The sequence below is a fragment of the Pipistrellus hanaki genome, assembly GCF_964339955.1.
Source record: "Pipistrellus hanaki genome assembly, chromosome: 11".
Lineage (NCBI taxonomy): Eukaryota > Metazoa > Chordata > Mammalia > Chiroptera > Vespertilionidae > Pipistrellus > Pipistrellus hanaki.
The window spans coordinates 71,048,409-71,075,229 of NC_140513.1; the positions used below are offsets into that span (position 1 = coordinate 71,048,409).

At 46.7% G+C, this 26,821-nt stretch overlaps 2 protein-coding genes across 10 annotated transcripts in view; both read right to left on the reverse strand.

The window, feature by feature from the left end:
• Positions 1-16,196, reverse strand: part of SECISBP2 (SECIS binding protein 2) — a 37,990-nt gene extending 21,794 nt beyond the window's left edge. For 6 of the 9 annotated variants that reach the window (XM_084899073.1, XM_084899071.1, XM_084899072.1 and 3 more), the window contains exons 1-6: positions 16,060-16,190; positions 14,861-14,997; positions 9,842-10,088; positions 8,991-9,114; positions 7,513-7,742; positions 632-713 (exon numbers count right to left, since the gene is read on the reverse strand). In XM_084899073.1, coding sequence (XP_084755199.1) covers positions 632-713; positions 7,513-7,742; positions 8,991-9,114; positions 9,842-10,088; positions 14,861-14,997; positions 16,060-16,095 — 856 coding nt within the window. In that variant the 5' untranslated portion in view covers positions 16,096-16,190. Of the gene's footprint in view, positions 1-631; positions 714-7,512; positions 7,743-8,990; positions 9,115-9,841; positions 10,089-14,860; positions 14,998-16,059 lie in introns of all 9 variants that reach the window. The other 3 variants (XM_084899074.1, XM_084899076.1, XM_084899075.1) reach the window with 3 other exon arrangements.
• A 2,752-nt stretch (positions 16,197-18,948) lies between these two features.
• Positions 18,949-24,595, reverse strand: CKS2 (CDC28 protein kinase regulatory subunit 2). Its single transcript, XM_084898886.1, has 3 exons — positions 24,370-24,595; positions 20,633-20,760; positions 18,949-19,281 (listed from the first exon to the last, which is right to left on the reverse strand). Exons 1-3 carry the CDS (start codon positions 24,426-24,428, stop codon positions 19,229-19,231), a joined length of 240 nt encoding a protein of 79 aa, XP_084755012.1. The 5' UTR covers positions 24,429-24,595; the 3' UTR covers positions 18,949-19,228.
• Positions 24,596-26,821: the final 2,226 nt, after the last annotated feature.

Here is a 26,821-nt window from a genome sequence, read left to right on the forward strand (position 1 = left end):
GTGAAAAAGCCAAATGGCAGGGCACATCTCCAGAGCCAGCCACTAGAGAGTTGTAAAAATGTAAAACAAGTCTGCTCTCACTATCTTACTCTCGTGGAAAAGTTATTTTTCATAAAAATGCTATGTTACTTTTAAGTGAATTAGTAAGTATTTTTGAAGTTTCTCTGTTTAACTTCAAATACTGCCAATACTGACAGGTGTCTTAACCAGCAGTCACCAGCCTTCCAGACCTCACAGGCCACCTGTGGTCCGAGGACTCCAGGCTGGCGACCGCTGGTCTGAAAAGAAGCTCCGTGGGGCTGGTAAAGGGTATTAAGGATCCTGACACCAAACACCACGAGAACCTCTGGTGTAGGTAACCCTTAAGGAAGCTACCGTTTTTGAGTTGATAAATTTTTTCACTGAGCTGAGTAAACATTTCATTTAGAATTCTTTGCTATCTTACACTCCTTACACATTCATGGAGATCTCATCTACTTCAATCTTCTAAAAATATTGTCAGTCTATCAACAACCTTTCACCTGCCTTAAAGAAGGCTTTACGACAAAAGCATTTAAGTTGCACTAGGCTAAAAATGAACTTAAAAATAGACAACTGGTTTTTGAAAATGGTATTTGGTAGCCACTCTTACCTCCTGTACATGGAGCGGAATTGGTAGCAGCATTATCAGCTACAGAGTCAGTCGCCTTATTATTTTTCACCACTATTTCACCCTAAAAAGCAAATGAGTATTTTCTTACTATTTCAAATGGGAAAGTAATCATTTAATTTTTAAATACAGCTTCCTTGTCATTCTTAAAATCTCCAAAATATATGCTCATTAAAAATTCCAAATACCTAAATATATAAAGTGAAAAGTTAAAATTGTTTCCTTCTGCCAAATCTCTCCCTAGCAGAAAAACCACCCACTGCTTAGCTAGCATCTCTCCACTTCTTGGCCTAGGAGATAATTTTATATAGACCCTAATAATGGGATCACATCACACATCTTATGCAACCTTTAAAAGATCAACGTATCACACACAGCTTTTGCATCAGTGCAGACATGCCAATATCATTCTTAAAACTCGAGTGCCCCACAGGAATATAAAGTATCATGTACCGAGCTACACACCCAGTTCCAAAGTCCCTCCAAACACCCACAAAGACAAGTACATGCTGGCAATAGGTGCACACTTTTATAAAGATAGAAAGCTGCCACACACATGGAACATGAGGCCCCAAAAACACTGGGGGAGGGGGCGGTGAGTACATCAAGAAGGTAAGAGGAAACTGATAAATTCAAATTTGAATAGTTTGAAAATAAATTCTAAAGCTGATATGCTTCATAAACTTAATCATTTTGCTATTTCATTATACCTGAATTCAGTAATAAAAATAATTAAAACACAGTACGTTCTTTTAATAAATGTAACTTTATACTCACCAAGGCCAATGAAACACTAGTAGTGCCTCCCCTATTCAAAAGTGGTTAGATCATCCTGGCCGGTGTGACTCAATGGTGTGAGTGGGGATGGGGAATATCCGGCCCCTCAGGCTCTATAAGGCCCAAGAAGTCATTTGGTCTGGCCCTGTCAAGGCTTTAGGGTGAGTTAATTAAAATGTTTAACCAAATATAGCAGGCTTATTTTTAAGTTGATAATTTTATATCGCCTTCAAACGATGTTATATCCAAACAGCCCCTGACAGAAAAAAGGTTCCCCACCTCTGGGTTAGAGCACCGGCCCATGCACCAAAGGGTCATGGGTTTGATTCATGGTCAAGGGCATGTACCTGTGTTGCAGGTTCTATCCCTGGCCCCAGTCAGCAGGAGGCAACCAATCGATGAGTCATTCTCACATAGATGTCTCTGTCTGTTTGAATGTCTCTCTCCTTTCTTTCCACCCTATTTAAAATCAATGGAAAACTATCCTCCGGTGAGGATTACTTTCAACAATAAAGACAATTTAAAAAACAAAATAAAACAAAAAAAGAAGCTATTGGGTCCTATAGTTCATATACTAGCAATTCCAGAATTTAGTTTATTCATGATTGTGATCATATTAGTAATAATTAACATTTAAACAAAATGGTTAGGTCAATCATATATATCAATATCAAAGATCCGGTACAGCAGTTATGTTTGCAAAGAGTAAAGATATGGAAAAAATGCCAAAAGGTTTTAAAAATTTCTAGCACAAGCCCATACATATGTATGATCCCTGAATGTACAATTTTCACAATGTGCCATTAACAAAAGATTAAGTGCTAAATATGCCTTTCTCTTGGCTATACAACTTTAGACAATTACGTTTTTATTCTTCATATTTTTTTGGTGTTCGAAGATACTACCAGTATAATCAGGAAAAAGGTTTCTTAAAGGGAAATTAAAAAAACAACTGCAGCCCTAGCTGGTTTAGCTCAGCAGATAGAGCCTGTGGACTGAAGGGTCCCAGGTTTGATTCCGGTCAAGAGCACACGCCTGAGTTGCGGGCTTGATCCCCAGTGGGGGACATGCAGGAGGCAGCCAATCAATGATTCTCTCTCATTTTGTATGTTTCTATCTCTCTTTCCCTCTCCCCTCCTCTCTGAAATCAATAACAATACAGTTTAAAAATAATAACAAATAAAAAAAAATTAAAAAATGGCCCAGAGCAGCCAGGCCTGGAGCAGCAGCATCCAGGCCCGGAGCAGCCAGGCCCAGAGCAACATCCAGGCACGGAGCAGCCAGGCCTGGAGCAGCAGCAGCTAAACCCGGAGAAGCAGCAGCCAAGCCTGGAGCAGCCAGGCCCAGAGCAGCAGCAGCCAGGCCCAGAGCAGCCAGGCCCGGAGCAGCAGCAGCCAGGCCAGCAGCAGCCAGGCCAGGAGTGTCGTGGGGTCAAACTCTGGGTTCAAAATGAAAGGAAAAAGGAGCAATGCAGCCAATTCGGGTACCAGAGTGTTATGTCCGTCATCACAATGGACTCAGAGAAGCTCCTGTGTCCCTTCACCCAAAAGGACTGAGAGTTGCCCAGATGACAGCAAAGTGGGAGAAGAAAACTGAAAGCTACGCAAGGGACTGAGGTGCCAACATGGAGTCATCTGAAGAAATTAAAGACTGAAGTGGAAGCTACTACTTTAATCATGCTCCTGCTCATGCTAGCATCTGTTAGCTTCCAGTTCTGCAAAGTCTTGTGCAGCAAGTCCAAGGACTCTGAGTAAATCTACACCAGCAACAAAAGAGATTCATTTAGTAGCTAAAACTATTAATATGTCCATAATTCTGATTTCTCATTTTGTTGTTTTGCATTGGCATTGTTATTATTAAATAGCCAGAGTTTTGCTCTTGACATTCAAGTTTTGAAAATAACATGTATGTGGGAGGATCCAAGATGGCTGCTCGGGTATACACCTAGCCGCAGCAGCTCACAACAATTTCAAAGGAATACAACTAAAATGTAGAGTGGACATTGCCCAGAGCTACAGGTAGTCGAATGACTGAAAACTCTACAATAGGAAGGAGGGAGAAAACCAGAAGGAAAATCAGAGGAGCTGAAAAAAAGCCTAAGGTACGGAGACATGCTGCGCGCTCGCACGCACACGCGCGCGGAGAGGTCGCAGCCGGAGAGGAGGAGAGGGCTGGGTGCTGCCTGGCGTTCCCTAGCAGGAAGGAAAATAGAACCCCCAGCCTGGGCTGAACCCCCGAACCGGCAGCGCTGAGCCCCAAGTTATGTGCCAGACCCTGGGGACCCAGGCTCCGGCAGGGGGAGACAATCCCGGGGGACGGCGAAATGCGGGGCCCCCGGAGTCGCGCGCACATGGCGCGCAGAGGACTGAATGTTGACTCTGATGCTGGATTACCCTAGCCGGAAGAAACAAAGCCTCCGGCGGCAGCTCTGAGCCTCAGTCCAGACCTCCCCGAACTCCAGGTCTGGGCCAGTCCCTGGGGACCCAGGCTCGGGCAGGGGGAGACGGGGCTGTGAGGTGGAGTCCTGGGAGCGCGGCGAAAGGCCGAGCCCCCGGAGTCGCGCACACTGTGCGCAGAGGACAGTCTGTTGACTCTGATCCTGGACTCCCCTAGTGGGAGGGAGAAAGAAAGCTCCAGACTGGAGGAACGCCACGAGGAGCAGGAGCCCCTGCCGGACACCGGCCAGCTGGGCGCCAGCAAGGAGCCGGGCGACGGGGCCCCCAGTGGGGGGGGTGCCCCTGAGCCTTCGACTGCTGAGCGCTGGCAACGGAGCCAAGGACGGGGGCTGCTTCCTGGGCGGCGCCGACCCCGGCAACAGGCTGGAGCAGCGCGGGAGCCCGCGGAGAACAAAGGGGTGCCACAGGCCAACCTGCTGAGCTCCCAGGACAAGGAGGAAGAAACCAAAGAAGTTCTCAATGTGAAGAAATCAAGTGAGAGCAAATGATAGTAAAATTACTTAAGAAAGAATACAAAGAAGATCTTGAAAAATCAAAGACTAAGTCAGAACTCAACGCACCAGCCAACATTGCAACATAAATGCGTTTTGTTTTTTGTTTTTAAAAAAGAAAAAAAAAAGAAGAGAAAAAAGGGACAGAATGTTGGAACAGCGGCGACCAGGCCTAGAGTGGCCAGGCACAAGGCAGTGGCAGCTGGGCCCGGAGCAGCAGTGGCCAGGCCCCAGAACAGCAGCAGCCAGAACATGAGCATCAACGGCCAGCACTGGAGCAGCCAGACCTGGGGCAGTGGCAGCCAGGCCTGAGGCAGAGGCGGCCAAGCCCAGGGTGGCCAGTCCAGGAACACCCAGACACGGAGTGGCTGGGCCCGGAGAAGCCCGGCCCAGAGCAGCCGGGTTGGGAGCAGCCAGGCCCAGAACAGCAGTAGACAACCACGAAGAATCCAGGCTGGGAGCGGCCAGGCTCGGAGCAGCCGGGTCGGGTGCGGCCAGGCCCGGAGCAGCGGCGGCCAGGCTGGGAGCGGCCAGGCCTGGAGAAGCGGCTGCCAGGCTGGGAGCGGCCAGGCCCGGAGCAGCTGGGTCTGGTGCGGCCAGGCCCGGAGCAGCGGCGGCCAGGCTGGGAGCGGCCAGGCCCGGAGCAGCCGGGTCTGGTGCGGCCAGGCCTGGAGCAGCGGCTGCCAGGCTGGGAGCGGCCAGGCCCGGAGCAGCCGGGTTTGGTGCGGCCAGGCCCGGAGCAGCGGCTGCCAGGCTGGGAGCGGCCAGGCCCGGAGCAGCTGGGTCTGGTGCGGCCAGGCCCGGAGCAGTGGCTGCCAGGCTGGGAGTGGCCAGGCCTGGAGAAGCGGCTGCCAGGCTGGGAGCGGCCAGGCCCGGAGCAGCCGGGTCTGGTGCGGCCAGGCCCGGAGCAGCGGCTGCCAGGCTGGGAGCGGCCAGGCCCGGAGCAGCAGCTGCCAGGCTGGGAGCGGCCAGGCCCGGAGCAGCCGGGTCTGGTGCGGCCAGGCCAGGAGCAGCGGCTGCCAGGCTGGGAGCGGCCAGGCCCGGAGCAGCAGCTGCCAGGCTGGGAGCGGCCAGGCCCGGAGCAGCCGGGTCTGGTGCGGCCAGGCCCGGAGCAGCGACTGCCAGGCTGGGAGCGGCCAGGCCTGGAGCAGCCGGGTCTTGTGCGGCCAGGCCCGGAGCAGTGGCTGCCAGGCTGGGAGCGGCCAGGCCCGGAGCAGCCGGGTCTGGTGCGGCCAGGCCAGGAGCAGCGGCTGCCAGGCTGGGAGCGGCCAGGCCCGGAGCAGCCGGGTCTGGTGCGGCCAGGCCAGGAGCAGCGGCTGCCAGGCTGGGAGCGGCCAGGCCCGGAGCAGCCGGGTCTGGTGCGGCCAGGCCAGGAGCAATGGCTGCCAGGCTGGGAGCAGCCAGGCCCGGAGCAGCGGCTGTCAGGCTGGGAGCGGCCAGGCCCGGAGCGGCCGGGACCGGAGCAATCGGTCCCAGAGCAGCCGGGTCGGGTGCGGCCAGGCTTGTAGCAGCAACAGCCAAGTCCAGAGCAACTAGGTCGGGAGCGGCAGTGACCAGACCCGGAGCAGCTGGTTGTGGAACGAACCAGAGCAACAGAGGCCAGGCCCGGAGCAGCCAGGCCCGAAACAGCTCGCTCCTCGCCTGTACCTGCCCACGGCTGCCTCTCAGACATGGCTGGAAACTTTTGCGGGAACTTGAGGGTCTGCTGAATCAAGTGATGAAGGCTTAGATCTGGATGTGTTGAGTTAGTATAGCGCTGGGGTGTTGATCTGTAAGTGCCTTGGGTGGGGCCTGGATGAGGCTGGTTGACCTATTTGGAAATGTCTTTTGTGTGAAGTGTATCATTGGGCATGTGGAGGTATTATTGATATGAGATAATGCTAAGTAACAGATTTACTATCTGAAAAGGGATTTACTATCGGGGAAAGGGAGGGAGGAAGAGACTGAACATAAACTGTGCACCTATGGATGAGGACAATGGGGGATGGGGAGGGGGCGGAGGGTGGGGTGGGAACCTGGTGGAGGGGGGAAGAAATGAGGAACCTTTGTAATAATATGAACAATAAAGATTGATTTAAAAAAAAAATAAAAAAATAAAAAAATAAAAAAAAAGAAAATAACATGTATGTGGTTTAGTTTTTGGAAAAAAAAAAAAAAATAGCACACTAAACTCACGAGTGTGAGTAGATAGTAAGGTAACAAGCATGCAAATCTCACACACTTCATGTCACCTCTAACAGGTGACCGTGCCATCTAGAGTCAGTCATGCTCCTGGCCTGTTCTACTTTGCACCGCACTCTCAGGCTGGGAATTACCCACTGCAGCCCTGGCCTATGTGGACCCGACTGCTCAGCCATTCCACACACTCCACTGGCGCCCAGAGGTCACACACCGGCCACGTGAGACTGGCTCTTCCACTTCACTCAGCCTTACCAGCTGGCAGGCAAGTCCCTGGGAAGGCATACCCTCTGCACGGTCAGCAGTATCACCTAGCCTTGGGGCTTTCGTGTCCAAGCACCCAGGACGAGGACAGACAGTGGAAATCCTCTATTCAGGAGGTAAGCCATCGGGTAAGCTGTTTCCTTGGGACTTTCGTCTTTCTCCTTGCCCTCATCACACTGGGAAGTGCCCCTATCCTTCCCTGATCAGAAATCGGTCAGAGTAATTTTAGGGGATAGTAACCCCATAATGTTTTTCCTGAAAGTCTCTAACACTTTGAGATCAGAGGGTGAGTATGTGTAATTTAAAATTATTAAGTGGCAAAGTGAATGTTCTTCACTGCAGTTACTATCACTGAATTTGCTGTACCATTAACAAAAGAGGTACAGATAAAAAGCCCAGAAAACCAGAAATTACACTATGTAGTTTTAAATACCACTAAGTGGGTAAATAAAGTCTTTTTGTCTGTACTGAAAAGGTGCTGTCAGCACACAATGCTACAAGTGAATGCTAGAAGGGGGCTGTGCAACCAGCAGGATTCATGCTAGAATCTTCTCCTGGACCTCTTACTTACCAGGTGAAAGTAAGTGTAGTAGGTGCTTCTTCGTAAAGAATGGCGGCATGAGGTGTCCCAGCGTCACCACAAACAGGTCACACACAAAAGGGGAAGGCGGAAGCAAAGGAAAGGAGCTGCACTCACCTCTGCTAACCCGGGAGCGGGTTTCGCCACTTCTCTGCCCAGGGGGGTGTCTGTGGAGGTGGAGCGCAGAGGCCCCCACTTGGGCTGTTGTGGTGTCTCTAGTTTCTCCCTGTTCTCTGCCCCCTGCAGTTTAGGAAAATCCAACCCGGTAAATTCAAACTCCGGTTTGGAGGCAGGTCCACACTTTTCAATGATTCTGGATTTCCTGTCTGCTCGTTTATGATAACCATCTGTATTTACAAATTAAAAGTAGGGAAATTTTAGATGTTTGATGACCTGTACTCAGGCGTAAATTGCAGAACAGAAAATCTATTGCTATTGATGCAACTTGTTATTGTCCAAACAGCCTAACTTTTGCTAGTGCTGTTAACCTTCTGTGTTACAGTATAAACACACATGGCCATCAGTACAATTGCTCTGGTTGGGCCACCAAGCAGAAAAATCAAAACACTGCAAATTTTAGGAGTAATTCTAAGGTTGATGAGATAGTTACCTTGACCTGATTGTACATCTAGGCATTTTGATAAATCTTAATACACATTTTAGAGTTTTGCAAATTTAAAGAAACACTAACAAATTTCCTTTAAGTAATAAATGGTCCTATTTTAGTTTGCTAGAACAAACTGGAGAGAAGTAGAACTGAACTTATAACCTCTGTCCTATCTTTCTCCTACAAATGCAAATAAATGACAATGCAGGTTGCAATGCCATAATATCTCTATGTTTAATTATAAGGCCAGACTCATATAGTTAACTGCTCAACTTTCCTTTCACTTTTCCATGTACCAGACAGTTTATAAGTAAAATCAATGCGAAGAGAAAAATGTATACACCAAGTAACCTAAGTGGCACCTGTGCATAAACGACAGACCTTTCCCAGTGAGTACACCAGTAGGAAGGGCTAAGTCCTTATATAACGGGATGGCTGTAATCAAACTACATTTGGAATTAAATTTCAGGGGGAAAAACACCATGTCGAATCACTAACTTTTTCAGCCACAGACCAGAACGGTAGTTTTCAAGACAGATCAGACCAAACTGTAACAACAGCAGTTCCCTGAGCAAACACACTGCCTGGGATGGGAGTCAGAAAGATTAGCAATCTAGACCAACTGTCCCATCTCCTGAGAACTCCTCCCACAGACACCAGAGCTGTGTTAGAAATGAACGGGGCCGAACCCAGGTCAAGGGATGTCGCTGTGATCTGCTTTTAAGGATGTGGTTTGAGGTGTGTGCGCGTTACCTACTTGTTATGTAACCTTAGACAAGTTCTTGTGTAAAACAAGGTAGTAACATGTTAAGGGCACGTCAGAGCCCACATGCAACAGGTCCCCATCCCGGGCGGAAAGGCTCCAGGATCCCACAGGAAGTCTGATGGCCCAGCTTTCCCCAATAAGCCCAAAGAACAGCCATAGCAATGCCCCTGGGGTGGGTACAGTGGGTTGACCTAACACAAAACACAGAGTTCGTTCCTTTACCTGATTTCAAATTAGAGTCCGCACGAAAGGACAAATAGTGTGGGCCTCTCACTGACTTTACATCAGATGATACAGTTCCATCAGCCTTTTTACCGGCAAACTTTTGCTCATCATATGTTTTTTTCTGCAGGAAACATAAAAAAGTAACATGAATTAGAAAAACTACAGTTGGCCCTGGAATGACCACCCTCCAAACAATAGATAATCTGTGTATAACTTCTGACCCTCCAAACTTAACAGTCTACTGTTGACCAGAAGCTTTTCTGATAATATAAACAGTCAATTAACACACATGTTGTATTTCACATCTATTATGTCCTATATTTCTATAATTAAGTGCACTAAAGGAAAAAATATGTTAAGAAAATAATAGGGTTTGCCTGCATGTTTTTTCAAAGGGTCACAAATCTCCTAAGAATTTTCTAATACATTTATTGAAAAAAACCCACATATCAGTGAGTTGTTCAAGGAGTAAGTGTATCGCTATAAAACAGTTTGGCCCAGCCAGCGTGGCTCAGTGGTTAAGAGTCAACCTGTGAACCAGGAGGTCACGGTTCCATTCCCGGTCAGATTGCAGACTCGATCCGCAGTGTGGGGCGTGCAGGAGACAATCAGTCAATGTTCTTTCTCATCACTGATGTTTCTATCTCTCCCTCTCCCTTCCTCTCTGAAATCAATAAAAATATATTTAAAAAAATAAAAACTAAAACAGGTTTAACATTGCAAATATTTGAAAATATTCACAACTCAACCATTTTTTAAAAGGTTAGATCAAATAAATTTTTAAATACCAATTGACCAATTCTTTTCATTTTAAATGCTAAAGTGACCAAAACCACACACTTACTGACCTTAAACAGAGCTTTCGTGTCTTGTGGGAGAGGGCTCACATGCTCACACCGTGGCTTCTTCTGGAAACCTTGGTAACGACTGGGTTGGCTGTAATCATACTGGGAGCCAGGCACCGGGCAAATATTGTGTGCAGACTCCAGGGTGTAAGGAGAAGGGGTGTATGGGTGAAGAGCCATCTCGGAAGGTAAATACTGATGTGGAAATGTTGAAGCTCTAAAGGCCATATTTTCAGGATAGAGTGTCTGCCTAAATAAAAAGGGTAAATTTTAGTTACAGATTTCATACCACATATCAGGGAGTTTAATATTTTATAATAATATGGTTTTAACTTTTCTTACTTTTGAAGCCATTCACTCTATGTTGACATGACTCTAATTAAAAGCTAAATGAAACCTCTGAGCCTTTCTTTCTTAACCTGCAAAGACAGAGGCTGACCTAGTTTTAGTTTTGCCTACTGAGCTGGAACATCCTCAACAGGAGTCTGAAGATGCCCAGTAGCTTTTCATTCTCAAGATGTCAAATATTTGGGAAAGACTCTGTGACCCTGGCCAAAGGCCATCCAGACGGTCCTCTCTACAAGGCTCCCACGGACCAAATCTAACCTCCACCCGGCGCCTGCAGGGCCTCCTCCCGGGCCTCCAGGTGCTGCAGACGTCCCGCTGCAGCACTCTGCGGCTCCAAGCCCACCGCCTGCTCCTGGCCTGCAGAGCCAGGGCTGCAAGAGGGACTCTGTGGGAATTACAGACACTGCTGACCAGATGGACACCATCTGTGAACACTGCCAGGACTTCAATTTGCTTGAGGTGCTCAACTAAACCAAAATACAATGGAACAGTGATTATTTTTATTTCTTATTTTTTAGCAAATATGGCCAAAGGATTCAACCATTTTGAAGAAAGCTGATACACTGACAAAATGCTAAAGAGCTGAGTTAAAACACACATCATATCCTTTCCATTCTCACAAATAAGCACTAGATGTTTCTTGTAGTAAATCAATGAAATCCAACGTGTGCTGGTCCAATGAAGGGCATGAGAACCCAAAGCTAGTAATGGGACACTCTACATGATCTTCCACCTGTGTGATGGTCAGAACACGTGGGCCCAGTACCAACACCCTTATTAGAAGTCCTCGTTCTACTCTGCTGCAGGCTCAGAACCTGCACGGAAGCAGAAAGAGAGCCAGTCTACATGGGACTGGAAGACACCCGTGAGGATGGGCACTGCTCTCGTTCCATGCAGCCCTTAATCACCGGCTGCCAGGTATCACTGCCATCCTCCTTCCTACATAATAAAGAGCTAATATGCTAATTAGACCAAGCAGCAGAATGACCATCTGGACAACCTTCCAGATGACGAAGCTGGCGCTGCGAGGGCTGAGCCCCTTGCACGAATTTCGTGCATTGGGCCTCTAGTTAATTCATATTTTTAGGTTAGATCTTGTATTTTACTCATTGCCAATTTATTCTAGTAATGAAGCATTCCTAAATAAAAACCAAACACAACTTGCCTTTGTCCGCCCCCAGACCACTGGCTGGTGCTCCCCCTTGAAGAGGGAGACCAAAAGCTGTGTCCCATTTCTCAGATACTGCCCGTAGATGTGACTCCCATTTTATTTTGTTTGATGCTCAGAAAATCTAATGGGGGTCAGAAGAAGGTGGGCAAAGAAGTTGAGTTGATAGGGAAAAAGTAACAAAGACTATCCCAAGCCCAAAATCTGGACAAATGAACAGATCAATGAAATTTAGGTCAAGAAGAAAAGGTGGGTAGATCCAATGGTGGATTTAAGAAAGACAGAAACATCAACTTATTGTTCCACTTCTTCATGCATTCATTGGTTGATTCTCGTATGTGCCTGGACGGGGGATCAAACCCGCGATGACGTTGGCTTATCAGAAGAATGGTCTGCTTGGCCAGAGCCCCAGGGCTGGTTTAGAAGGCTGTTGTCATACAGAAAGTTTTCACCTTCAAGTTTGGAGGCCTTGGTTTGTGTCCGGCTCTATCACAACCTAGTTTTCTACTTTGAACATCTCATCACTGGTCCTTCTTCCTCTGGAAAGATGATATTTTTCTTTCCATCCAAGGTAAATACAGTTATTGCAGAGAACAATACCAAGCACAAAATCTCAGGACAACTCATAGCATCTATTGGGATTTCAAATAAAATTTACGTGCTTCCTGTAAAATTCCAGTTGCCACAAACGGCCCAGATGAGCCTTAACTATAATGACGCCATCTCCTGTACACCCACCTTCTCATTCTGCACCCCCTAGATATCAGCAGCCCTTGTGTTTGTGCAATACCTGCCAACCCTCAGCTCCACTTCTCCTTGCCCCATCCCTACCAACGATCCTGAGTCTCCGGGACTTACTTCCTGCCACGCTGCCACTGCTTCTGCATGACATGGGCTAGAAAAGCTCCTCTGGCCCCGCCTGGCAAATCCTGCCCTCTTAGTGCCCCCCACCTCCTAAGGCTCCTCTATGGCATGGCTTCGCCTGCACTCTCCCTAGTCTGCCAGACTCACTGAGTCCAAACCTCCCATCATTCTGCTCAGGATTTGCATCCTTTCCACCCACTAGTTCACTTCACCCCATCTGGCACATATAAATCCAAACTTAACTGGTCCCCGAACCAGCCCCACTTCCAACTTGTGTTCTCATGACCGATCCCATGAGTCTTTTCTGGTATCCACTGGACACTGCCATCCACCTCCCAGCAGCCCCTATGGATAGCCATGGAACTCTCCCTTCTCCCAGCGGTCTCCATGCATTTTGTTTCTGGTGCCTAGAACCCAGTCAGTCTGCAAGCCCCTCTGCTTTAAAGTCAAACCAGAATCCAGGAGTGAACCCCAAAGCTCCCCATTTCATACTCACCAAACCTAAACTTTAGCTGTACTATGAAGGCTTTTATTTTAAAATGCTTTATTCTTTTTTTTTTAAAGAAAGGGAGAGTGAGTGAGAGAAACATCAATTGGATGCCTCCTGCATGCACCCCAACTAGGAACCGAGCCCACAGCCTGGGCATGTGCCCTGACCAGGAATCCATCTGACAACCTTTTGGTGCACAGGACAATGCTCCACCAACTGAGCCACACTGACCAAGGCACGAATTGCCTAATGGTGCACTCTTAACAAAAGAACACACTCCTCTACTGTCTTCCCAGCACATCTTTGACCTGGTCCCTTCAGTCAGGCCAGCACCTGTCAGGGATCCAGCCACTCCCCCAGCCACCAAACGGATCTGCGCCACACTGTCAGCACTGCTAGCTCTCAAAGCTGGCAGGTTTAACTTAGAAGCATCCACTTGTGCATTGTGACCCTGCACAGTGTATTGCAAGATGCTGGAAATGCTCAAAAACATCTTGCCAACAGCAGCAGCAGCCTTGAAGAATACAACTGAGCGCAGTGCTGACTCTGATTCTGGGGCACCCTACCTGAAAAACCTGGGACAAGCAATTCTAGCCTCAGTCTCCCGTGTAAAAGTAACACACCTCCCTGTGAGCCTCACGGATGTGACAAGCATGAAACACACACTTACAATACTCAAACAAATACAACAGAGAACTTATTTTGTCTGCATAGCCTCTATTTGTTCATTACGCCATAAATACTTAGTACTTTCCAAATGGGATTCTATATACCAGAATACTTCTACTGATATTTGTCTAGTCTATAATATAAATTTAGAGAATATTAGTACATTTTCTTTCATCTCTACCAGTTCAAGTCTATAAAAAAATGGACAAAGAGTACAACTCATGAGGTAGTCCTTCCCCTTTTGGCAGCTAGCATTTTCCATATAATAGCCTTGCAATAATTAACTCTAACGGAATAAATGAAGTCCCTTGGAGTGCACAGTTAGACACGGGAGTAGACAAAGTATGTGAAAGGTCACTGCCCTCCTTTAAGGGGACGGACAGACTTAGATGGTAATAGTGGAACTCATAGGAATGTCTGTTATGGAAAAGGCTAGTACTCCTTTTCATGGCCACAAGGTGTCTCCATTTAAACAAAATCTGACTAGGGCAATGCACTTCTTAATGGACAACAGAACTGACTAGATAATCCCTGCTCAAGTACTTCGAGTCTTCCCTCTCACCCCACTGTAACATCTTTTTTCTAACCGTGCCCCTTTGACTTCATGACTCCACTGTCCATTTTCTTGCAAGTCAGGAATATTGTCAGTCAATCTTTTCCTTGGTTATAAACAATTAAAAAACAAAATCAAAGCTTAAAAGGATAAGGGGTTAAGAAACATAATTTTTAAATTAAGTACTGTGCAACCTTAAGCCTCTGATTGGTCACGTTCAAGTTGTCAGGACAAGACGTTGCTTTAGATGTTTTCCACCTTTATTTTGAGTTACTAAAATCCCACCCAGCAGATGGCTTAGAGGCCTCGACACTGAGAGGAGGCACTTTGTATGTTATTATGTGAAGCACCCAAGGTAGGGAACAACTCAAAAGAGGCCCGTGCCAACATCCCTTTGACAAACAGTGCGATTACAGTGGAAAACGTGGGCATTCCTACCACAGACCTTCATCACATACAGGCAGGTCTTCAACTTTTGTCAAAAAAACCACCCACAACTTTCGCCAGGCAGGTGTGGCTCAGTGGTTGAGCATCGACTTATGAACCAGAAGTCATGGTTCAAGATTCCTGGTCAGAGCACATGCCCTGGTTTCAGGCTAGATTCCTAGTAGGGGGTGTACAGGAGGCAGTTGATCAATGATTCTCTCTACTCATTGATGTTTCTCTCTCTCTTTCCCTCTCCCTTCCTCTAAAATCAATAAAAATGCATTTAAAAATTTACCCAAAATATCTGAGTAAAAAGAAAGAAAAGGAGAGTCAAAACTTCAGTTTCTGCTGCAGGACACACTTAAGTTGTGCTACCGGCTCAAACCCTTCTTGGTGAAGGAGCATCTTCTCTGTGTTAGCTACAGCATGTTTTTAAAGCTATTCACCATTAAAGCCTAGAAACGAAGTCCTCAGGTGAGGCACGGTGTGTATGAGAATACATACTCAGGCACTGGCAGTTCCTGAACACAAGGATAGTACGTGGCTGCACAGCTAGGGAACATGGATGCTTCTGAAGACTCTAACCATGCCACAGCAAATTTAGGGACAAATGGTTTGACATCTGCTGACAACTTGATGCCCTGAGGGGGAAAAAGGAGGTTATAGCTACATATATTATAAGATCAACCAAATGTAAACAAACAGAAAACCCAGAGTGGCTCCTTTCTGGCAGCTCTTGGAATAAGTGCTAATCTCAGAGCTGTTCAAATAACTCTGCCTATACGAAAGGTAAGCATTTGCTAACAATGTCTCCCCCAATGCTTTTTTTAAAAGAGAATACTTATTGTTTAAATCCTCACCCAAGGATATGCTTATTGATTTTAGAGGGGAAAGAAGGCAGGGAAGATGAGAGGGAAAGAGAACGTGGATCAGCTGCACCACCCCCTCTCCCCCCACCACAGGGACCAAACCTGCAACCCTTCGGTGTACAGGGTGATACTCCCAGCCAGAGCCCCACTGCTTTTAACTGGAAAAGTCAGTCTAGCAAGTATTAAAAGTGAAAAATAAGGACACCAATTAAAGTGGAAGTAAAATTCAACCCAGATTCTATAGTAGGACCCCAACGGATGTTTCCTTAGCTTAAACTCGGAACAGGGGCATTGTACCTCTTTCAGCTGTCCCTAGGGCTGAGCCAGGTCGCAGCACTGTAGGTAACATACCCACGGAGTGCTTACCTGGAGCACCCAAAACACACTGCGAATTTATTTCCATTGAATTTCTCAAATGGAATCTCTCAAAACCATTTGTTTTGTTGAAAAGCAAAGGGAATTCTGCTAGAAAACCGATCAGCAGTGGAACATGAGATAAGACACACGAGCTTTGGCTTCAGACACGTATTAGGAGGTTCACTTCCACTGACAACAACTAAGCGTGGGTGCGATCGGTCTGAGCGCCGATCCACGCCGGCTCCAGCGAGCGGCCCGCTGCGACCCCGAGCGGAGACTCCGCTTCCGACGCCGGAGCGAGAGCTTCACAGCCCCTCCCGCCGCGGCGGCCGGCGGGCCTCCCTCCGCGGCCGCGCCCGGAACTCCGCGGCTCCCTCGGCGCCGGTCAGCGCGGCGGCGTGGGCGGGGAGCCGGGGCTGGCCGCCGCCCTGCGTCCCGCGGCCCCACCTCTCCGGGCCGCCCGGCCGCCGTCCTCACCTCGCCCGCGGGCTCCCGCGGCCCCTCCGACGCCATGGCCCCGGCTCGGAGGCGGCCCGGCCCCGGAGGCCAGCAGCCGCCCCGTCCGCTGGCCGGACAGGCGCTGCGGCTCGCCCACCCTCTCCCACTTCCGGGCGGACGCCGGGAAGTGCGTCACAGAAACGCGCCCGGCAAGCCCGCTTCCGGCGGCTCTGCTCTCGGCGGAGGTGACTGTCCGCGCTGGGTGCGCTGGGGCGAGAGCAGCGAGGAGCCCACGCGGGGTGTGAGGCTGGGGACTCGGGGAAGTGCCTTCCCGCTGCCCTGTGTCCCAGTCCCCAGGAACGTAACGCACTGGGGAGGTAACCACAGAATTTAAAAGCTGCGCCGTTCTTCCCAACAGCTAGGTACTGGCTGTTATGAAAGGTGCTGGGGAAGGTGGAGGTGGAGTAGTCATCTGGTTTCTGTGGGAGAACAATGCCACCAGAGGGACGCAGGTGGAGTGAGAAATGGCCGCCGGGCCTGGCGCACGCGGAGGAAGCTGCATTAAATGCATTAGATTTAAGGCTTGCTGACAGTGCAGGCTATCTCACCCATAGGGGTTGATTAGGTTCAAAATCATAGGCTGGAGGTTAATTCTAGGGAACCTGTGCCTTGCAATGAGAAGAGTTGAGTGACTACCAAGTGTTTCAAGCAGGAAAAATGCAGGTAGCTCATTCTTAAGGTTTTCTTCTGGGTGGGCCCCCAGGTTACACACACCCAGAACTCCAGCGTCCGGAGAGGCCTGGGATTTGGCCATAGTAATCAATGGCGGAGGCTGGGAACTTCTCCCTCCCTGTGTTCTTTGGTCTGCCCTAAACGCAGTGCTTGCTTAGCAATTCAGCATCTTTCCGTTGGCTTGCTGTGGAGACCCTGTTTAGAAGTGCACCGGATGATCAAGGCCATTCTGAGCCTGGGACCCGTAATCAGAATGTTCAAGGCTGAGATACCATACCCAGGTCCAAGCAAGTACAGCTCAGGGTCACTGCACTTATATAACCCACGTGATTGATGTTGTGAAAGAAAAGAGCCACATGCTAACCTGACAAGCTCAGGGAACGCCTGCGTGGCAGTCTTGCAAACCCAGAGACCTAAGATAACCACAAAGGATGGTTTGAAAAATATCTAGCAGGTTATAGTAGGTAGTCATGTCCCAGATATTTTCCCAAAGATCAACTTTGATCTTTTTACTGAGCCCATTTGCCTTTTTGCCTCTAAGATAACATATCTATGAGATGTCTGGGTAACTTGTAACTTCCCTTTTTCCGGAGCCCCTGGGGAACAACCAGATGTGGTGGGCGCCAGGACAGATGCCTCAAATCCCTTCTTTATCATGTTAATTGCTCCTGCACTCAGCTGAGTACATGTCCATCATTTTACTTTTTATCCAATCCCAGGAGTTTCCCCCAACTTTGCTTTCTCCCGCCTCCTTACTCCATCACCAATGAATTTCATGTAACCCACCTATGTCCCTCCTTTGATTTCAGAGTATAAATAGAGAAATGTAACCCACCATTCTTTGGGGCATTTTCTCAGTCCGTTGAGGTTCTGCTTCCCGGCATATGTGACAGTAAGGCTCAAATAAACTCACAAAAAAATTCTTCACAGGTTTCAATGTGTGTTTTTTTCCCGTTAACAATGTCATTGTTGGCAACTGGCCTTCCTCTAAAGCACATATGTCAAACACAAGGCCCGCGGGCCAAATCCAGCCCACCAGGCCTTGCAATGCGGCCCGCACCGCGCTGTCATCACTGCACTCCTCTGTCAGTTTATGACTGTTCAGTAAACCATTCGGCCCGCGATTTAGGCTGGATTTTAGATTTTGGCCCCTTCTCTGATTGAGTTCGACACCCCTACTCTAAAGAGTTTAACAAGTCACTGACCAGCCAGTGTGCTAGAAACAGTAGGCGCAGGGAATGTAGCTACCAGAGAAAAGCTGCTGGTCCAGAGGCTGTGAGTCTAGAGATGGCATGTGGCTGCTCCCCTAATAGCTGTAGGTACAGAGGCTGTTAGAGGTGCCACTGTTTTGTGGGAAATCTGTATTTATTAGCTGGTCTGCAGCTACCTGTACAGGACTTAATAGAAATAACTGTTTTGTCTGATGGCTATATGGCCACTAGCTCCTACAATACACTCACTCTTTTATACCTACAACTTCTCATGGCTTCTAAGACCCAGCAGAGGGGCTCAAAACTGACACCTGTAACGAGTAAGCAGAAGATAAAAGGAGGAACTTAAACTAGAGTTCCTAACAGTTAGCGTTAAACTAGAGTTCCTAACAGTTAGTGTAGCGAATAGGGTTTGAGAAGGGACCTACCTGGTGTATTTGGGAAGAATTTAGAATGGACTCAGGGACCCAGAGCTCTGGCTGTTTCTGAAGCTTATATTTACCATGGCTCATTTAAAGGGATTCTTCAGCATACCAATGAAGAGAGACTGCATTAACTTTATTTCCCAAGCAGCTAAAAAGCAATTTACAGTCACAGAATACATATGTAATGGAGGCTGTTTTTTTTTTTAAAGGGTGCTTTTTAATTTTAAAAAATGCTGTGACATTTGGCCACTAGATGTGGCAGTTCTTACATAAGTGGAAGCAGCCCATAGTATTAAGTTGGACTTCTTTCTGTTCAAGTGGAGATTCTAGACAATTCTCTGAACTAGAATAATAATAGAGCTATAAAATCTACTTTATGTCTAGTAAGTTTATCCCTAGTTCTTGTTTTCTTCACTAGTAAACTACATGGTACCCTCATCACCAAGCTGTTTTAAACCCATTTAAAGTAAATTTATTTGCTCAGGACTAAAATTGTAAAACTGAAACCATCAACCTCTACTCATGAATTAATCTTAAAATAAAGTTTAATAACTTCAGTGATAAATGCAACATACAAACTTTATTAAACAAAAGTAACAGGTAAAGTCAAACAGGCACTTATATTTAAGAGAAAAAGTAACTAGGAGAAATTTTATCTTAAAACACCCTACAGTAACTTACTTGTAGTTGCATTTAACTGAGCTCTGTTGCTGTGAAGAATACAGCTCATGCACAGGTATGGATGAATGATTTGTACATTTTCAAGTATTCACTGAATACTACTTATATACACATATACATTAAATTTGAAAAAGATTTAATTAACGATCCCCAATATCTTCATTTTTGTTGATCTTTTGGAAGAGGTCGTCGAAAGAGAAGAATATGTGGTTCTGTGGAAAGAGAAATGTTTTATATAATTTTAATATAAATGGTTAATTTTCACTCAAAAGAATTCTCAACTGAACCAAAAATAAAGTAAAATAAATCTATGGTCAATGTTACTTATTGAGGTAGCTGAAATGAATTTTGCTTCAAAGTCACTGTCAACAGTAAACATAATAAAACCTGACTGAGATATTTCCCCAGTGTTGACTCACCTTGGAGAAGAGGGATGGTAAATAGAGAAACTACTTTGAGATAAATTTCTACCTTTGGAATCTCAATCACAGTGAAAAATAAAGAGAAAAGTTATCTGTGGGGCAAAGACGCCTAACATCTCATTCAAAAGCCACCAGCTTATAAATCTGCAGGCCCCAGGGATCCCATTAAGTTCCTCGATTGCTTTTGCATTACCTGGAGAAACACCTCTTGAACTCTAATATGATTACATACCCTAATACCAAGAGAGTTGGAGTTGTATATCTTAATTTTTAAAATAAGTTTTATGTGTTTTAAGTTTGTGCCGCTGCTGCTGCTTTAATAAGAGTGGAAAACAAGATAGCCTTAATTGCAGTTCTGCAGCATGCCTTCATATTCTGTTCAAAGCATTATAAATTCTTGAAGATTTATTGATAACCCATAAATAGGATATAACCCCACAAAGGTTTAGTTTAGTACAGTGGTTCCCAATCTTTTTGGTCATGCCCCACCTAAGCATGTCTAAAATCCTGATTTCCCCCCACCCTTCCGCTGTGACAAGCATTCATTAATTTGAGTTCACTGGCTTTCTTATCTCATTGAATCTTAAAATATTATTAACGATGACACAAATCTATATAAAAAGCCAGCAACCAGAACATCGATTGCTATAAAGCCCACTGCAGCCTGTGAACTGCCAATGGGTGGCCAACCTCCTGCCAGCCAGCCCCATCCCTAATCACCCCTCTACATCAATAGGGGGCAGAGCCAGCCAACCAACTGAGGCCCCTTCCCCAGCCGCTGAACCTACCACATTTGGGATGGGGGTAGGCCACCTGGTCAGCTGTCTCCTCCTGCATACAGGCTAGGCCCCAATCCACCCCAATTAGGGCCAGGCCTGTAGGACCCCACCCGTGCACAAATTCATGTACCAGCCTCTAGTTTAAAACAGAATAACTTATATTTTGACTCAAGTTATATTTTGCAGGAGAGAAAAATGCATTATTTTCATTTTGGCATTTACAAAATTGGAACCCTCTGGAGGAAAAGAAATCATTCAAAAATAGTTAACTTTAGGAAATTATTGAATACCAATATTACTAAAAAGTCAACAGTCACAACTGCTACTATTCAGTTAATGCTTTCCCAAGGAACAAAACTTACCTGGCTCATGAATCATGTAATGAACCCAGCCAAGACTCTGTTGGACACCAAGTCTCCTCCACTCCTCTTCTGACATCAGATGGGTTTTGGGTACTTGTTTGGAAAGTTCTCTGGGTAACATGACATGCCTGTTGAAAGACATAACCAATATAACCACGTATTAGTGCTGTTTGTAAATATGCCTTTTCTATATTTACGATCACTTTACACATGCATCTTTAGAATACTTAAAATTTGAATTTTTTGTCCCCAATGTTCTTGAAAGCATATTATATGAATTGGTGTCAATTTTGAGTACTATGGTCTCCACTACCTTTAATTCTGATGTTAATGTCCTATGTTCAAAATTAGGAAGGTAAGAATATGCAGTCCAAAACCAGAAGGCATTTTATTTGGGATTCATTTTTTTCCCCAACAGAGAAGGTTTGCTAGTTGTCTCAATGTTCTTCAGGAATAGGACCCCAAAACTAAGTTGGACACATATTCATGAAAAATTAAAAACAAAAAAACAAAAACACAAAATAAGTATCTCCTTTGCAGCTATTTCTGGTCATGTGACTAAGTCCTGGGCAATAGGATATAAGCAGAAAATAGACAATTTGTGGAAAGTGTCCTTGAAAGGAAATAACATGCCCAATTCTTTTTCTTGTTGATTATAAAGCAGACTGACCTGATGAGGGATGAGCTACAGAAGCCATCTAAGACCACAGAAAGGACTGCAAATTGAAGATGGTCCCTGATTAGAACTGTCACCTAACCTCATGTAGCCTTTTACATAAGGAGAAAAAATTGCCTCATTTGTTAACAGTTAATTTATTACTCAACATTGTAGATTTGTAGTAGACACAAATCCTTGTATACTCTAGAAAGTGCTTTGTACTTTGTTCACAATCAAAAGCAAAATACACTTCAGTTTTCCATTAAGTTACCTACTTACACCCAAAACTTATTTTGTTTTTCTGTTGTTCTTTTTTTGTTTGTTTTTTTTTTAGGAAGGCATCCAATATTCTTCTGTGTCAAAACATACCAATACATCTTTGCTAAATTCTTAAACACAAACCTTTAGTCTCTCTTCATTGTAATAAAATGATTTTTATAGGATTTCTATACCTGTGAATCATTGCCAGGGTGTGAGAAAGGGGCAATCTGATACTTTCTGGCACATAGGGAAAGTAAAGCCATCCATAAGACTAATCTTCCATCAACCTAGTCTGTGGCTGGTTTGTTAAGTACCAACTTCATATTATTTACAGAACAGATGTGAGCCTGATACAGTTGTATTATGTTGTTAGATTGTCACGAAGTCAAATTATGCTTACTATCATAGTTTGTTAAAATTTCACCAATTCCTGAGAATTACATGGTGATTAATACCAGCTACCTCCATTCATTCTTAAAATGCTGCTTTAACATCTACCTTTAAGTTTTTGCAAATAATCTGTTATCTTATTTCTATCACATTGTTGAGTAGTCTCAAAGAAAATTTTGCACTAACTAGATTTGTACTCTTTTTATGTATACCTACATAAATATACCAAGATATTATTTAGAAAAAATTTATAACCCCTACCTTCTCCAGATACCATGGAAACGGGCTCACCATCAAGATGTTTGATTATAAAGAAACAATTTATAAGTAGTTTCAAACTTATAAGAAAATTCTACCTGTAGTTCACTTCATGGAAATAGTTTTCTAACTATGTTTGTGAAAAATTACTTCCAAAACTCAAAGTTTACTTCAGTATTATGGGCTTTTCATGGAGGGAAGTAAAGAAAGATATAAACAACAAAGGTGCTACAAACAAAATGCAATTCGAGAGTCGTCGTGGATAGGATTTTTAAAATACTAATATATAGCGTTTATAAATTTAAATCCACACAATCTTGTAATAGTTGTTCCAAATGTCACTTAGCAGAACAAAGCCTTGAAGTTCATTTACAAAAGAAGCTAAGCTTAAGTAAAAGGAATAGGAAATTGCCCTAGCCGGTTTGGCTCAGTGAACTGAATGTTGACCCACAGACAAAGGGTTCTGGGTTCAATTCTAAGCAAGGGAACGTACCTGGGTTGCAGACTCTATCCCTGGCCCAGGTTGGGGTGCGTGCAGGAGGCAACTAATTGATGTGTGTATCTCACATCGATTTCTGTCTCTACCCCTATCTCTATTCTTGAGTGAGGATTAACGAATTTTGTTAAATTGAGAAAAAATAGACAATTAAGTTTGCATTTACAAAAAAATAAATCAAAGATTTAGATAATTGCATACTGGCAAAAATAAACACTTGAAATCCACATTGCATGCTGCACCACCATATACAAGCTTCCCTAGAATCACACCTCTGATTTTATTACTAATTATTGATTTGCCTTTAGAAGTATCTCTGAAGATTAATCGTGGTTCTGTTCCTATAAAGGCAAGTGGCTTGGTCAAGAAAGATCATCAGCCGAAACCGGTTTGGCTCAGTGGATAGAGCATCGGTCTGCAGACTGAAAGGTCCCGGGTTCGATTCCGGTCAAGGGCATGTATGTTGGTTGTGGGCACATCCCGGGAGGAGGGTGTGCAGGAGGCAGCTGGTCGATGTTTCTCTCTCATCTATGTTTCTGGCTCTCTCTCTCCCACTCCTCTGTAAAAAAATCAATAAAATATATTTAAAAAATAAAGATCATCATCTTTAATAATGTTTTAGAATATATCACTTCAAATATGACAGGATTTTCTTCTATACATTAATACACACAAGCCACTAAATAAATTCGGCTTATTGAGTGCTCATCAAGGATTGTCGGTTTATTGAAACTAAATAAACTACTGCCAGAAGACCCCCAAAAATGTTTATTTATTTGGAGCCATGTTTCAGAATTAATATTTTTTCCAGCTTTAGATGGGTACTGAACATTATGCCATCCTATTGCAGGGAACTGTGTAGTAAGTAGTTACTATGTAAAAATAAGATAACCCACTTCGAATTTATATCCAGAAAAGCAACTTTTTCTGGTTGAAGAATATGAAACAGTGCAGGATTACTAATCTCTAAACTCCTTTTTTCTTCTAAGAATATAGATTTCCAAGGAGAGAGGGCTGCGCCAAACACAATGTCCTTTCTCCCCAAACAGCCTTCTCAGGAAGGCGGCAGGAGGCCACGCCCCGGGGGACCCGGGCGGCCAATGAGACGCGCCTCTCCCTCCCACAGCCGGAGCCGGTTCACAGACTCCCGGAGCGGCCAGGCCCGGCATCCCAGACCCAAAGCCGAGTCCGGCGGACACACCGGCAGGAGGGCGCCCACGTCACTGAGCTGCCTGGTCTGGAGGAACCCCTCGGTAATCCCTCGGTCACCGTGGTTAGCGCTCACAACCCAACAAACACTTCCACATCCCAACCAACGGCCAACTGTCCGGGGTTCCCCCTCAAGGTCATTTTTAGTATCAACTTCAAAAGCAAAAAAAAAAAAAAAAAAGTACTTTCTATGGTAAACCAAAATTACCCTCCACCCTCCTCCCCGCGGAGCCCAGAGGCCGACGCGGCTGCGGCCGAGGACGGTCTGCCGGTAAGCCGCCCCGTCCCCGCCCCGCCTCAGCCGTCTCACCACGGAACCAAGCGGCGGCGGCCCGGCCTGCGCAGGCGGAGAGGGGCGCTCGGCCTGGCCGGGCCCCACTCGCACCCCGGGCCCCCAGCCCCGACTTCCGGCCTCGCCCGAGCCGTCTGCCGCCCTGGCTGAGGAGGCCGGCGGCCGGCGCTCACCGGTACTCGTAGTGCTCGTCGAAGTACTTGTCTGAGTAGTAGATCTGCTTGTGGGCCATCCTGCCAGCGGCGGAGCGGCGCGGAGGGCGGCCACGGGGCGGGAGGAGCGGGAGGAACGGGCGCAGCGAACCAACCGTCCGAGTCCGGCCGAGGAAACGACTCGACTGCAATCAACCGACCACAAGCGGAACGATCCCGGTTTGAATCCGACAGCCCGCCGCTGATTGGAGGCGACGCCGACCAATCACCTTTTGTGAAAAATGCGGAAGGCGGAGCCTGCTGCCAACCTATCAGCATCGCCACTTCGCGACGTCGATTCCCAGGACCAGCCACTCAGAAGCCTGTTGCGAGGTTACCCCAGGGAAGAAGGAGATGATTGGCATGGTCTGGGGGCGGGAGCTCCCTTACGTAACCGGCGTGAATGGAAGGGCGGAGACGGGGACGTTGAGGGCCCCAGAGCGCGTGCGGAGGGGGTTAGAACCTTCCAGGTCCGCAGTGCCGTTAGGCTGGCGAACCTGCGGAACTGATGAGTTGTCGCGAGATTTGGCGAGATCGGGGCGGAGCGGGGCGGGGCTGGTGCCATATCCCGATGGCTGGCCTGGGTGGTCACCCCGGTCTGTGGGAGGTGGGCGGGCAGAACGCCCCGCTTGGCCGAGGACTGGCCAGGTGTGGGGAGCGAGGGGACGGAGTGGGATAGGAGTCGGGACGCCCCCGCAGCGGCCCGCTGGAACGTGGACGTGGAGGCCGCCAGGCCCCGAGGCGGGAGGTGGGGAAAGTGTTCCCACCACGCTTGGTGCGCACCCTCGGATGGCAGGCTGTAGGTACCGTGTATACGGGTGCTTTATTTTTTTAATTTTTTTATTGATTTTTCACAGAGAGGAAGAGAGAGGGATAGAGAGTTAGAAACGTCGATGAGAGAGAACCATCGATCAGCTGCCTCCTGCACACCCTCCACCAGGGATGTGCGGTACATGCCCCTGCCCGGGATCGAACCCGGGACCTTTCAGTTCACAGGCGGACGCTCTATCCACTGAGCCAAACCGATCCCGGCTATACCGGTGCTTTTCTAGTGTAGATTCCAAAATAGTAACGCTTACTGCTGTGGACGGAAAGGGCACATGCTGACCTGACAGCTCCGGGGCGCCTGCTTGGCGGTCTGCAAACTCAGACCTAAAGTCACCACAAAGGAGGGTCTGACATTAAAACTTAAGCAAAAGCAGTTTGTAGGGGTGGTCCTGACCTAAGCCGGGGTCTTCCCTGACAAAGGTTCATATCTTTACCTTAACTGAGCCAGTTGTCTTTTTGGTCTAAGATAGCATACCTGTGAAATGTCAGGGTAACTTGTAAATCCTCTTTTTCCAGACCCCCCAGGGCACAACCAAATGTGCCTGGGGACCTGGAACCTAGACCACAAATTCCTTCACTGTTATTGTTACCAACTTAAAAGTTGACTGTTAACTGTCCTGCACCACCTAAGTAAAAAGCTTGTGTCTGTCATTTTCATCCAGTCCCAGAGGTGTCTCCCTGCTCCCTAATCTGTCACCTCCCTAATCTATCACCAATAGGTGTCATTTAACCCAACTATGTCTCCTATGATTGTAATGTGTAAAACAAGCTGAAAAACTGCCATCCTCTGGAGTAGGGGTGTCAAACTCAATCAGAGAAGGGGCCAAAATCTAAAATCCAGCCTAAATCGCGGGCCGAATGGTTTACTGAACAGTCATAAACTGACAATGTCATAAACTGACAGCGGAGTGCAGTGATGACAGCGCGGTGCGGGCCACATTGCAAGGCCTGGCGGGCTGGATTTGGCCCGCGGGCCTTGTGTTTGACACATGTGCTCTGGAGCATTATCCTGATCCTTGAGAGTGCTTCCTGGCAATTGTGGACAGTTGGGCTCAAATAAACGCACAAGTCTTTAACACTACTGTACAATGGGGTTAAAAATGTTTGTTTTTAAACTTCTTGGCTCTTGGTATTGAACCCTAAATAAAGTTGCTGGAAGAAGAAAATTAAGCCGAGATGTATAGTGGTTCTCAGGTAGTATTTTTCTCGTTTCCCAAAATGAGCATGTGCTGCTTCTGTAGTAACTTGAGTGTGATGCAGCTTTAGTTGCACAGGTGAGAGCACAGATGGGCCCTGCAGCCCCCCAACACCAGGTGGGCCTTATTCAGCTTCTAGCAGACTTTCTCATAGCCTGTGCTCAGGAGGTCCCTGCTTTCCCCATTCCTCTCCCCGCTTCCAGCCCCTTTGCTGACTTTGTTGCAGGCTTGCTGGGCTTTTGTCTGCCCCCCACATGGGCTGTTGCCTACTTGCCACAAACAGGTGAAGAGGGCATGTCTCTTGCTCACCACCCTGTATCCAGAACAGCAGAGTTCCTTGCACATGATGAGCACTAAACTTTAAGTAATATAGTAATAGTGTATGCCTAAATAATTGGGCATGATTATGT